Source organism: Bison bison, unplaced genomic scaffold (assembly GCF_000754665.1).
Source record: "Bison bison bison isolate TAMUID 2011002044 unplaced genomic scaffold, Bison_UMD1.0 scf7180017864365, whole genome shotgun sequence".
NCBI classification, from domain to species: Eukaryota; Metazoa; Chordata; class Mammalia; order Artiodactyla; family Bovidae; genus Bison; species Bison bison.
Genome location: NW_011494937.1, coordinates 3,246,514 through 3,260,407, shown reverse-complemented (window position 1 = coordinate 3,260,407; position 13,894 = coordinate 3,246,514). Strand labels below are relative to the sequence as shown.

At 41.4% G+C, this 13,894-nt stretch overlaps 1 protein-coding gene across 3 annotated transcripts in view; it reads right to left on the bottom strand.

Annotated features, from left to right (window-relative positions):
* ZNF317 (zinc finger protein 317) overlaps nucleotides 1–12,057 on the bottom strand; it is a 12,926-nt gene extending 869 nt beyond the window's left edge. The window contains exons 1-8 of one of the 3 annotated variants that reach the window (XM_010855502.1): nucleotides 11,863–12,043; nucleotides 5,798–6,035; nucleotides 4,129–4,248; nucleotides 3,367–3,509; nucleotides 2,811–2,937; nucleotides 2,262–2,357; nucleotides 1,694–1,776; nucleotides 4–1,188 (exon numbers count right to left, since the gene is read on the bottom strand). In XM_010855502.1, the coding sequence (XP_010853804.1) occupies nucleotides 4–1,188; nucleotides 1,694–1,776; nucleotides 2,262–2,357; nucleotides 2,811–2,937; nucleotides 3,367–3,509; nucleotides 4,129–4,248; nucleotides 5,798–5,825 (1,782 nt within the window). In that variant the 5' untranslated portion in view covers nucleotides 5,826–6,035; nucleotides 11,863–12,043. Of the gene's footprint in view, nucleotides 1–3; nucleotides 1,189–1,693; nucleotides 1,777–2,261; nucleotides 2,358–2,810; nucleotides 2,938–3,366; nucleotides 3,510–4,128; nucleotides 4,249–5,797; nucleotides 6,036–11,862 lie in introns of all 3 variants that reach the window. The other 2 variants (XM_010855503.1, XM_010855504.1) reach the window with 2 other exon arrangements.
* Nucleotides 12,058–13,894: the final 1,837 nt, after the last annotated feature.

Below are 13,894 nucleotides of genomic sequence, written 5' to 3'. Positions count from 1 at the left end.
GTGTATCCTTCTATGCACATTGAGGTTCGAACCGATGCTGAAGGCCTTCCCACAGTGGTCGCACTCGTAGGGCTTCTCTCCTGTGTGACTTCTCATGTGTGTCTTGAGGGTCGACTGGTTTCTGAAGGCTTTCCCACACTGTCTGCATTCAACACGCTTCTTCACGAGATGAATGCTCATGTGCCTCCTCCGGGATAAATAGTCTCCAAAGACCTTCCCGCAGGCAGCACACTCATAGCGTCTCTCTTGGGTGTGGATCTTCCTATGCGCAGTTAGGTTGGAGCTCGCACTGAAGGCTTTCCCGCAGAGGTCACACCCATATGGCTTCTCTCCAGTATGGGAATTCATGTGCGTCTTGAGGATGGACTGGTTCCTGAATGCCTTCCCACACTGTCTGCACTCAACAGGCTTCTTTACAATATGAATTCTCATGTGTTTCCTCCGGGACAGGAGGTCCCCAAAAGATTTCCCACACTCTTTACACTCGTAGGTTTTCTCCACTGTGTGGTTCTTCTTGTGCAAGTTAAAGTTTGACTTCCACCGGAAGGCTTTTCCACATTGCGTGCACTCATAAGGCTTCTCCCCAGTATGATTCCTGACATGCTCTTTGAGGTGGGAGGGGTGCTGGAAAGCCTTGCCACAATCATGACACTCGTAGGGTCTCTCCCCAGTGTGTGTTCTCCTGTGGGCAATGAGGTGGCAGCTCCGACCATAAGCCTTCCCACACTCGTCACACTTGTACGGCCGCTCCCCAGTGTGGACTCTCATGTGTATCTTCAGGGAGGAGAGGGTGCGGAAGGCATTCCCACATTGAGTGCAGTCGAAGGGCTTCTCTGTGAGATGAGTTCTTGAGTGACTCCTGAGGGCTGAGGGGTCATTAAAAGCCTTCCCACAGGCATTGCACTCATAGGGCTTCTCCCCAGTATGTATTCTCCTGTGCCGTGTGAGGGAAGCACTTGTGGTGAAGGCTTTCTGACACTGATGACATTCATGCATCTTCCTCCCATTGTAAACGCTCACGTGTTGGGTTACATGGGACCTGTTCCTGAAAGTCACCCCGCAGTCCCGGTGGTGGTACGGTCTCTTGCCAGTGTGCCTTCCCATCTGCTGAGTGAGATGAGCGCCTATGCTGAAGACGTCAAACAGGTTAGTGTACTCCGCAGACTCCTCTCCAAGCTGACTGTTTTCCTGTTGATGGAAAGGGAGCACTAAGGCATTCAGGAAATGACTAAGGCATTTCCCATGTTTGTTACATTCCTAAGACTATCCCCACATAAACTGATATAAGTAGAAGCATACTGTAATTACTAATGATGTCACAATCTGCAAAGCAGAAGTACTGCTCCTGCCCTGTATGGACTCCATCAAAAAAGGAAATAAATGAATGCCATGAATGTAACTTTCACAAAGCTTCTTGCATATATACTTTGTTAACTGTTTAAAACTAAATTAAGCCAACACTCAACATCTGAGATGTAGTTATAGAAATAATTACTCAATAGGACTTTAAGAAAAGTCTGGGGCCAAATTCAGGGTTTTCCCCAAACTGTAATACTATCTCTATCACTGTTTGCTCTTCAGGGTGGCTGAGGGGTGTAGGGGACCTGCCTGGTTTTGAGAAGCTTTTCTAACTCAGGCTGACCCTGTCCTCTCCCAATATGGAAGAGTCAGAATTATTCCAAGGAAATCTTACCACTGTCACACCATTAGATGTTTCCTTCCCAAAAATATCTTCCATAAGAATTGACCATTTGGTTTTAGATGGCGTTGCCCAATCTGAAACAAATTGGGAAAATATCAACCTGCTGGTGAAGGAAAATGGTGGGATGACGGTGACAAAAACAGAGATGGCTTTCTTTGCAGATACAAACCATAAAGAAGAGAAGGGAATGTGAGAGGGGAGAACACACATAAGTAAAAAGGACTGAGAAATCTGGACGTGTGAGACATTTGGCAATGAAGTGGGTAGAAATTTAAGTTGACTCACTAAGAATTAACTCTTCAAATACTGACATTGATAATGATATTAAGAGTATGACCAGGAATGTTGAATAGGAAAGAATGGGACAAAGAGCCCACATGGCCACCTCAAATTTAAAGATGAAGGGACACGGAAACCAAAAGACTTTTAAGAGGATGGAGGTGTAGTGAAAGAGAAAGCGCATTTTCAACCTGGGTGAGGTTTCCCAATGAAACTCCATTCATCCCCATTGCTGGCAAGGGCAGATTCTCGGCAGCACTTCTGTCTGCCTGGTGCTTACCGGGACAAGGGCCTCGGTGAAGTTCCCGATCCTCTGTCCTCAGCTCCTCTTCTTGCTCCAAGTGGGAGATGAGGCTGGGTTTGCCCACCTGGCACCCTACTCACAGGGAAAGACATATGTTGAGGGAAGATCGTGCAGAGGACCACCCCTTCCAATAGTCTGGGGTCAGTGTTTTGGTCTTCAGTGTTCTGAGGATGGACAAGTCTGACTTAGGAGCAGCAAAACGGCGGTGCCACATTTCTAAGGAACACAGTGAAAGGCTTTCATAAAACACAAAATCCCAAATATTCCCACACATTTTGCCCTTCAAAAGAATGAGGATTTCTTAACTCAGAAAACTATGCCCAAGCTCAGACACACATAACCTCCAAGGTCAATGCAGTGGACAGATCTCAATATCCAAAGGGAGATACCACTAGGGCAGGGACCAGGTCAACTTGTTCATAACTGTATTCTAAATCCCCACACAGTTCCTGAGCCACAGCAAGCTCTTGTAACAAGGACATTTGATTCATGAATGAACAAATGAAGAAATGACACCAGCCTTACCCACTGAAGCAAGGTTGCTGTAGTTCTCCAGCATCACATCTTTGTATAGTTTTCTCTGAGTAGAGTCCAGCAAGGGCCACTCCTTCTCAGTGAAGTCCACAGCAACATCCTGGAAAGTCAATGATTCCTGAAACACCACACACATTTGGGGTCAGTGAGACCCCAGCCAGTGAGAACTCATCCAGATGGCTGAGGACAAAGACTACGTGTGAGAGACTCTAAACACAGGATTTTCAATACAGGGCTCTGAGGTCTAAACATTTATTTTAGAAGACAATCCTTAGATGTCTTCTCTTCCTTATAAGATAATTTCATCCTATCTCATTGCTTCAAATCCAACTCTGACATGGGATCAAACCTCCTTTCACTTCCAGCCTGGCCTGAGAGCTTTGAGCTGTATGATGAAAAAACAACCTGTTACATGTCATTTTCCCTAACATCCCTGATACCAACCTCACAACCTTCTCTGGCTCTGCCTCTTGCACTCTAATCAGGCATCCATCAGCCTAGATGAGACCCTCCCCCACCTTCAGGAGTCTTAAAGAGCTTGGTATACCTGGGATGGTTCAACACTGGTTGATGTATGAGGCTCCAGGCCATTGCATGCAAACAGGTCCACATCCTGGGGACAGGAATGGTCTTTTGAAGAAAGAGGAACTTCTGACTCATGGATATAGGCAGGCTCCTGACTGGGCATAGCTAGAGAAGAGAGAACCCATGAGGATTAAAGCCGACCTGACACTCGCAAATCAGGAAATGATCCCATACTAATTATGTGTGTAGGCAGTGCACATGCCCCAATCACAATCACATACACACACATACACAAGTTGTGTGACAAGCCAGAGCAACCCTGCTCCACTCAAGGATAGGAAAAAGAGTGGTGGGCCTACATAGCCATAAAGAAAATGACACACATCCTCAAAAAATAAAAAAGAAACTAATATACGTTCTCAAAAAAAAAAGAAAATTATATACATTCTCAATTTATGAGTGAAGAAATGAAAGCTCTAAGAGATGGAGCTATTACTTTGCTCAGATTTGTCAAAATAATAAATGGGTTATCAATTACCTGTAGCCTTCTTAACTCACCAACTACAAACACTCCCTGCCTCACCCAAACTCACAAAGACCCTGAATCAGACATAGTTGCCAGGGGAGCTCTCAGGACTTTGCCCCACCCACTTCAGTTCACACATCCTCTACCATTTTTGACCTGGCAGCCCTCCCACCAGCTATGCACATCCTTGCCCTCAGTGAGGTGGCAGGAGCCACAGAAGCTTGATTTCTGAGGGCATTCGACACCCAAAGAATTTACCACATGTGGGAGCCAGGCCGAGAGCTGCCATCTTGCGAGAATGACAGTAAATCTGCCTGAAGAACAGGGCCTTGGACCAGGAAGCTACTTTCTCTCTCATGGGTCTCCTGGAGCGGACATCTGTAGGAAATGAGAGAAAGACTACTAGGTGTAGCCAAAGGTTTTCTGTCTCTCCCACTCACATGACAATTCTGACTTTTGTTTTTCAGCATTTCCTCTTTTGGGCAGCAAGTTCTGTCACATCCTGGGCCTTAACCTTGCTTAGGTAAAACCTCCAGGCAACATGGTGGAGGTCCTGGACCCACCTCAACTAAGACTCAGAGTCAGTCTCTCAAGTAATGTGTCACCAATTGTTATTCAGTCGCTAAGCCATGTCCAACTCTTTGCGACTCCATGGACCATAGCCCACCAGGCTCCTCTGTCTATGAAATTTCCCAGGCAAGAATACTGGAGTGGTTGCTATTTCCTACTCCAGGGGACTGTCCCAACCCAGGGATCAAACCTGCATCTCCTGCTTGGCAAGCAGATTCTTTACCACTGAGCCACATGAGAAGTCCATGTTACCAATTACAATTATATTAAACTCTGTCACTCACTAAACACTTAAGCTCCAGATTTATTCAAGGCTCATCCTGGCTTATGATGGTTCAAGTAACCATGAGGAGGATCCGTCTAGGACCATGTGTTCTGATCTCCAATGCCTTTTGGCCCCATACTCTATGTCAACATACACAACTGTGAGCTACAGCTCAGGGCTTTTCATCACTAGAATCAGGTTCACCTCACTAACAATGATTCAAAAATTTGCTCTCTGGACAACATCTCCTATGCAATGTACACCGTTAGACAAGAAGTGCCAGGAAGACAAAGATTTTTCACGTCTTTGTTTTGTTCACTGCTGCAGTGTCTTTTCCATGTGGCTCAGTGGGTAAAAGAACCCACCTGCCAATGCAGGAGACATAAGAGATGCAGATTCAATCCCTGAGTCAGGAAGATCCCCTGGAGAAGAAAATGGCAACCCGCTCTCCAGTATTTTGTCTGGAAAATCCAATGGACAGAGGAGCCTGGCGGGCTACAGTCTATGGGGTCACAAAGAGTTGGACGTGACTAAGCAACTGAGTACACAGTGTCTGGAACAGCACCTCAAATAATAAACAGGTTTAAAGTGAGTGAAAGAATGAATGGTGACAAATAAGCTGATCCACGTTTCTCTTCATATTGAGATGACATTCCTGGGCCTTGGGGTCTTGGGAAGATCACAAGGGATGGAACTTGGAGGGGAGGGGGATCCTGTTCAGATCCTATGAGATATATGTTGACACAGCCATGTGGCTTAGGCACGCCTTGGCCCTCACTGTTCACATCTGCAATATGGGGCAAGGTACACAAGTGGTTAAAGCCTGGATGGAGAATGCACTCACATCAATTTCAAGTCTGTGGGATATTTTCAAAGTCTCATGGTAATGTAAACTATAGACCAGAGCAAGGTTCTGGAGTATTTCTCATCTGAGCAATTATACCACTTGTTGAGCTAGAATTGGTGACCCTGGATACAGATCTCAGCATCACACGAGCACAGAGTTAAAGCCATCATGTATTCTGCATGCTCACATGCATTTCTACCTCACCCTAATCTTACCACTGCTCCTCACAATTACAAAAGACCTACCTTCATCGTTTTTGAGTCCAAAACACATTCTATCCTTCACAATTGTTCTATTATGATTTCTCCTTTTGTGGCCATAATTCCTCCAGTATTTGATTCAAAATCTCCATATTCAATTTTGTAATACAACCCAGAGATATTCAGAATTTGCAGGTGGAACTACTACAGAGAGAATAATCTTTCCGTTACTTTTATTGAGTGGTATTTCTGCCCCTGATAGAATTGCTTCTACCAGTCATTCCTGTAGGCCCAAAGAAACAATAGTTTTGAGAATATTGCAAGCCATTTTTTTTTTACTCCAGAAATGTGTTACATTCATAAATTAACATCTCTATACTTCACTATCTGTAAGCTTTCAACTAATCAGATGAAATGTCCCAGGGGATAAAAGGACAGATTAATACTTCTGTTTCCAACAGGCAATCTACATATACTGGTTAAATCTTCCATTCAAAACTATTTTAAGTGCAATTCAAAATAAACACAGGTATTTTTAAAAATCATTCACACTGGTAATAAATATGCAGAAATTTTAAAATGTGTAATTTCTAAAAGGACAATTACAATTGTTAAAATAAAGGCAAAATATTGAAATAAAGAGTTTCATCAGATTACACAGTCCCCCTCTTAAAAAAAAAAAAAAAAAACATTTTCCAGAGTCTTACACAAAGTGTGGTCCTCAAGCCAGCTGCATAAATATCACCTAGAGAACTTTAATAATTCTACTTCCCAGTTCATATCCAAGCCCAATTAAATGAGAGTTTTGAAGCAGACTGATGAATATTTCATTAATAACAAGCATTATAGGTGACTTTTACACAGGCTTAAATTTAAAAACCACTTCTAGAGAATAAACATGAGGGCACACAGATAAAGAGATGATAAGCATAAAGAGCCATGGGAGACAGAGGAAAATGGCTGAACTGATTCTAAACAGAATTCTAAAAGGAGAAGGAAGGAGTCCAGGCAATTATTGCAAAACACAGTAGCTGTGAATTTCTCATTTCAAAAGACAAATATAAAGACACTGAAGGTAAAAAGAGATCACAGTTATATACAATTAAACTGAATCAGAGAACAAAAATGGCAAAAGAATATCTGAACAGCAGCCCGGGAGGAAAATCCTTTAAGGCAATGGTTCTTAAACTTCAAGTTGCATCTCAATCACCTGGAGAGCTTGTTAAAACTGGAAATGTATTTTAAAAAACTCACATTGCTAGGTCCTGCTGCTGCTGCTGCTAAGTCGCTTCAGTCGTGTCCGACTCTGTGCGACCCCACAGACGGCAGCCCGCCAGCCTGGGATTCTCCAGGCAAGAACACTGGAGTGGGTTGCCATGTCCTTCTCCAAAGCATGAAAGTGAAAAGTGAAAGTGAAGTCGCTCAGTCATGTCTGATTCTTTGCGACCCCATGGACTGCAGCCTACCAGGTTCCTCCGTCCATGGGATTTTCCAGGCAAGAGTACTGAAGTGGGGTGCCATCGCCTTCTCCGTTGCTAGGCCCTAGCCCCAGTTTTTGACTCCGAAGATATGGGGTGTGAAATGCAAGAATATGCATTTATAACAAATTCCTGGTGATGATGACGCTGTTGGTCTGAAGAACACACTTTAAGAATCACTGCTTTAAAAAAGTAAAACAATAGGCTGACACATGACTTCTGGCCAGCAATAATGGGAGCCAGAAGATAGTGGAACATCTTCATGGCTCTGGAATATACTTTAAAAATCAAAATGTCCATTAAGATGGCAAAATAACATCATATTTGAACTTGCCACTCACAGAAAAGAGAAATTCTAAAACAAATATTTTAGGGAGAAAGGAAAATTCAAGGAAGCAAAGACTGTTAAGAACTTACACCAAAGGGTCCAAGAACCAAAGAAAGAACACAACAAGGAAAATGTGTGGGTATAATGAAACTAAACATGACTATACACGATAATCTCTTTTGAGTTTAAAAAAAAGACAGAATTAGAATGCATGATCAGTGGCATGATCTGATGGTCCAGTGGCTAAAATTCTGCTCACAATGCAGGGGTACCAGGCTCAATCCCTGGTCAGGGAACTTGACCCTGCATGCCACAAAATAAAGATGAAGATTGAAGATCTTGTTTGCCACAACTAAGACCAGGTACAACCAAATAATTAAATAAATATTTTTTAAAAATAATAAAATAAAATGGATGATCACAAAACCGTGTAAACGAGGAGAGTGATAAGGTATCAAAAATCTAAATTTCATGAACAAACAAGGATAAGAATTCTCCAAGACAACTACTAAGATAATACACATAAATTCTATATATATATACACATATATATACACACATGATAAATTCAAAACATGCAGAGAAAAATGTGGAGTGAACAAAATTCTCAAATCAAAAGCTAGAGGGCAGGGAAAGAAAAATCTATAAAAAAGCTGACCAAATGCTTCAACTACAGCAGAGAGATTCTCAAAATGGAGTAAAAACAATCCAGTTATATGGTGTTTGCAAGAGCGTCTTAAAAATAAGGATATAGCAAGAATGGAAAGGTAAATTGGCTTTCCTTGTGGCTCAGCTGGTAAAGAATCTGCATACAATGCAGGTAGACCTGGGTTCAATCCCTGGGTTGGGAAGATCCCCTAGAGAAGAGAAAGGCTACCCACTCCAGTATTCTGGCCTGGAAAATTCCATGGACTGTATAGTCCATGGGGTCACAAAGAGTCGGACATGACTGAATGACTTTCACTTCACATACAAGGTAAATACTTTTTTAAAAATCTGGTTTAAATATTTTAATACCAGAATGAATTAAAGCAAAAAGGCTAAGAGTAAAAACTGAGGAACTGCATAATGAAAAAAGGTATAACCCCTGAAAAAGATATATACTGTTTTAGCTATATACTATATATGTTTTAGCTTCAAAAATACAGGCGGAGGGTGGTAGGTCTCTAAGGAGAATGGACAAAGTCACTACCAGAGCTCTCAATAATACGTTCGCGCAGACAACTCAATAACTATATGCAGACTGCACAAGATGAAATAGTATTTCCTAACTATAAAATCCAACCACACATGGGGTACAATGTGTGTCTCAGAAAATGGCATCAAGCTGACTACAGTGTAAGTTAGCAAACAATAACCGAAAGATAACCGGAAAAAAAGTCACAGAAATTGAAACTAAAAGTCCTAAATAACTTTCATGTCAAAGAAGTTATAGAATTTGATAATACTTAGAACTGAAATACAATAGAATACTCACTTCAGTCCTTTACAATGTGCAGGTATCCAATGTAAGAAATTGTAAAGAAACATGCCAAGAAAGTAAAAGAAGAAAATTATGAAGAACACAAAGTTATGAAATAGAAAACATACATATTATAAAGTGGTTCAATCAAGCCAAAAGTTTTAAGAGAAAAACAGAATTGACACAATTCTGACAGGACTTATTTAAAATAAAGGAAAGAACATATAAATATGAGAATGAAAAACTGGTAACATTACATATGTATCAAGCATTAAAAACATAGTAAGAGATGACTTCATGGCAAACAGATGGGGAAACAATGGAAAGTGACAGACTTTATTTTTGGGGGGCTCCCAAATGACTGCAGATGATGACTGCAGCCATGAAATTAAAAGACACTTGCTCCTTGGAAGAAGAGCTATGACCAACCTAGACTGCATATTAAAAAGCAGAGACAAAGGTCTGTCTAGTCAAAGCTATGGTTTTTCCAGTAGTCATGTATGGATGTGAGAGTTGGACTATAAAGAAAGCTGAGCGCCAAAGAATTGATGCTTTTGAACTGTGGTGTTGGAGAAAACTCTTGAGAGTCCCTTGGATTGCAAGGAGATCCAAACAGGCCATCCTAAAGGAAATCAGTCCTGAATATTCATTGGAACGACTGATGCTAAAGCTGAAACTCCAATCCTTTGGCCACCTGAGGTGAAGAACCACTCACTGGAAAAGACCTTAATGCTGCGAAAGATTGAAGACAGAAGGAGAAGGGAACAACAGAGGATGAGATGGTGGGATGGCATCACTGACATGATGGACATGAATTTGAGTAGGCTCCGGGAGTTGGTGATGGACAGGGAAGCTTGGCATGCTGCAGTCCCTGGGGACACAAAGAGTCAGACACGACTGAGCGACTGAACTGAACTCAATTCAAGACCATATTTTAACAACTTTGATTATACAATTTAGCTTTAGATGAATGAATAAGTTCCTAAAGAAATTTTATTTACCACAATTAAATAGAGAACTTGGATGTCCTTTGACTTTTAGAGAACTGAAACAACAGCTTTAGAAAAAAAAAAATCTCCAGACCCCAGTGGTTTTTCCTGGTACGATTCCCTTGTAAAGAAAAAGTGATTCTACTCTTAGGTAAAATATTCCAGAGTTTAGAAATAAAGAGAGAACACTCCCACCCCATTTTATGAGGCTGGCATAAACCTGAAACAGAAAAGGAAAATTACAAACCAATTTTACTCAAATGTAGATTGGTTTAATTCTGTAATTGGTTTAATACTATTACCAGGTAAATAAGATAATCATATTTTTCACTTATTCATTTAAAGCACAAACAGAACTAGAACCTACAGATCAGGAATAGTTTGAGATGACTGAAGTACATCAACACATCAAAGTAGATGCTGGGAAAAAAAAATCATTTGGTAAGAGTGATTTTCATGACAAAAAACTCTTAGATTAGGAAAAAGGAGCTTCTTTTACCCAACACTATTTTTTAAAAAAAAAAAGCTTTCAGCTAACACTCAAGTTAATTCCCCTTAAGGTCAGAAAGAAAACAGGACTGCCTCAAGTTGGCTTTTCGACCTCCATTCAATGCTACTGGAAGTCCAGCAAAGAAAGTAAATAATAAAAATAAATGTGTGATACGAAAGAAAAACATAAATATACATCAGTACTTTCCAAGGAATAAAACTAACAATAACAAAAACCATTATATCTTTCTTGCTGATACTCATAAAACTTGACTGAAAAGCATTATAGAAGATGTAACCAGTTAACTGTAAAACTCAATGGCATAATAATGTCAATATTCTCAAAATTTATACACACGCACAGGTGTGTGTGTGTGTCTGTGTGTGTATGTATATGTGTGTGTGTGTGTGTATAACACAGTTTGCAAATAAAACCACAGTATATGGAGCTTTGTAGACTAAAATTTAAGTCACTATGTATCTAAAAAAGAATGGTAGGCGCATATCTCTGAAAATACTTGGGTGCATGTAATTCATAGTAAGTAATTACCAAAATTAGGAAATACATTTTTAAGAAAACATATAAGCAGTAAAATCCAGGGAAAAAATCATGGAGAAGGAGGTGGATACAGTTCAGAAGAATACAGGTTTCTGAGTTTTCATAATCTTATTTTTCTTGTCCTAGTTTGAGGAATCACTTTCTTCTTCTTTTAATTTTGTGTGTTTTCATACTTTGGGTGGGGGGGACATATATGTCTTATATTCTAATTTTAAAAATTATTCGAAGGGAAAATAGAAAGCACCAAATAAAATGGCAAAACTCAATGCAAATATTAGTAATCACATTAAATATTAATGGACTAATTCTCAAGTTAAACAACAATGTCGAAGTGCATTTTTAAATCTAGTCATAGACTATTTTCACGACAGTCAACTAAAGTAAATAACAGAGAAATTTAAGTGTAAAAAAGCATTCAAGACAAATGTTAACTGAAAGAAAACCAGTGTGCTGCTATTAACATTAGACAAAAATGACCACAAAGCAAAAGGTAGGTAGTTTATCCTTGGGTCTCCAATTCCTGACTCACATATCCACCTCAATAACGTCCTGACCTCATCTGGAATGGACTTTTCTGTCCCCACCCCAAGATGTCAATTATTTTGGACCACATCACTGGTGCCTCACCCGGGTCCTAAACTTCGTCACCAGCACTTCATACCGCTTATCACAGTGTCTAAAACACACTCCTGCCTGGCTTCTCGGTCCCAGGTCCTGTCCCCTGTTAACTCCGCCGGCCTTCTGGGCCTCCCGGGTTCTCATGAAGGCCAAGAGTAAAGGGTTAAGTGAGGAAAGCAGGACTTACATCACCGACAGTAGAATCATGGGAAGCAAAGGTCACGGAAGCTGCGGCCGAAGGGATGACAAGTTCATACGGAAAGTCCGATCGGCCGCGGGGACCAAGAGCTTGTAAGAAGCTACGGTGGACCACTCCTCTTCCCATGTGTATAGCAGCACTCTCCTCCCAAGAGTAATGGCTTCCGCTTCACTTCCGCCTTCTAAGTGTCGCGGGACTTCAAAACTGGACGCGAACAAGGAAGCACAGAGCGGAAAGGATTCTGGGAAATGTAGTTTTGGAATTAAAGCGGGCCTGAGCGGGTTGCCTAGATGTGATCTCCGAACCAGGCACATTTTCTCCAACTTAATTGTTCAAGTCCCTCGGTAATCAGTTTTCAGGCCTCTTTTCGTCCTATGTCTATGTTAGCACTGAATCTTACCATTTTAAGTAAACAGTGCTTTTAATGGATACATTAAAATGCTGCAAATCAAACTCCTGACTCCATCTTACCGACATCAAATAATAGCAACCCCATCTTTCCGCATTTCCATTATAAACTTGACAACAGGCTGGACTCTTCTCCTTCCAACAGGGAATGCTCAGTTCTACCTTGACCATCAGCCATGAATCTTACTGCTTTGCAAGAAATATTTTTCCTCTTTCTGAGTCAAGAAAGGTCACAGCAGCTCTTGAAACCGAGCAGGATCCATCTTATCCTCTGTTGCCCTCTTCTCCTGCCTTTAGTCTTTCCCAGAATCAGGGTCTTTTCCAATGATGGTTCTTCCAATCAGGTGGCCAGAGTTATTGGAGCTTCAGCTTCAGCGTCAGTCCTTCCATTAGTATTCACGGTTGATTTCCTTTAGGATTGATAGATTTTATCTTCTTGCTGTCCAAGGGACTCAAAAGAGTCTTCTCCAGCACCACAGTTTGAGAGCATCAATTCTTTGGCCCTCAGCACTCACATCTGTGCAGCTTCCATGATGGTTCAGAGGGCAAAGAATCTGCCTGCAACGCAGGAGACCCAGGTTCAATACCCCAGTCAGAAAGACACTCTGGGGAAGGAAATGGGAACCCACTCTGGAACTTGGCTGGAGAAGCACATGGACAGAGGAGTCTGGTGGGCTACAGTCCATGGGGTCACAGAGAGTCAGACAGGACTGAGGAACTAACACTTTCACTTCCATTTTCTCATATCCTTACGTGACTAGTGGAAAAACAAATTTGACTATACAGACCTTTGTTGACAAAGTGATGGCTCTACTTTTTAATACGCCCTCTAGGTTGTAGGCAAGAATCCCTTAGAAGAAATTGAGGAGAAACAAGAGTCCAAAATGCAGTACTTGGATGCAATCTCAAAAATGACTGAATGATATCTGTTCGTTTCCAAGGCAAACCATTTAATATCACAGTAATCCAAGTCTATGCCTCCAACCAGTAATACTGAAGAAGCTGAAGTTGAATGATTCTATGAAGACCTACAAGATCTCCTAGAACTAACACCCAAAAGAGATGTCCTTTTCATTATATGGGACTGGGATGCAAAAGTAAGAAGTCAAGAAACACCTGGAGTAACAGGTAAATTTGGCCTTGGAGTACAGAATGAAACAGGGCAAAGGCTAATAGAGTTTTGCCAAGAGAATGCACTGGTCATAGCAAATACCCTTTCCAACAACACAAGAGAAGACTCTACACATGGACATCACCAGATGGTCAATACTGAAATCAGATTGAGTATATTCTTTGCAGTCAAAGATGGAGAAGCTCTATACAGACAGCAAAAACAAGACCAGGAACTGACTGTGGTTCAGATCATGAACTCCTTATTACCAAATTCAGACTGACATTGAAGAGAGTGGGGAAAACCACTAGACCATGCAGGTACAACCTAAATCAAATCCTTTACAATTATACAGTGGAAATAAGAAACAGATTCAAGGGACTAGATCTGATAGACAGTTCAGTTCAGTCACTCAGTCGTGTCCAACTCTTTGTGACCCCATGGAATGCAGCACAGCAGGCCTTCCTGTCCATCACCAACACCCAGAGTTCACCCAAACTC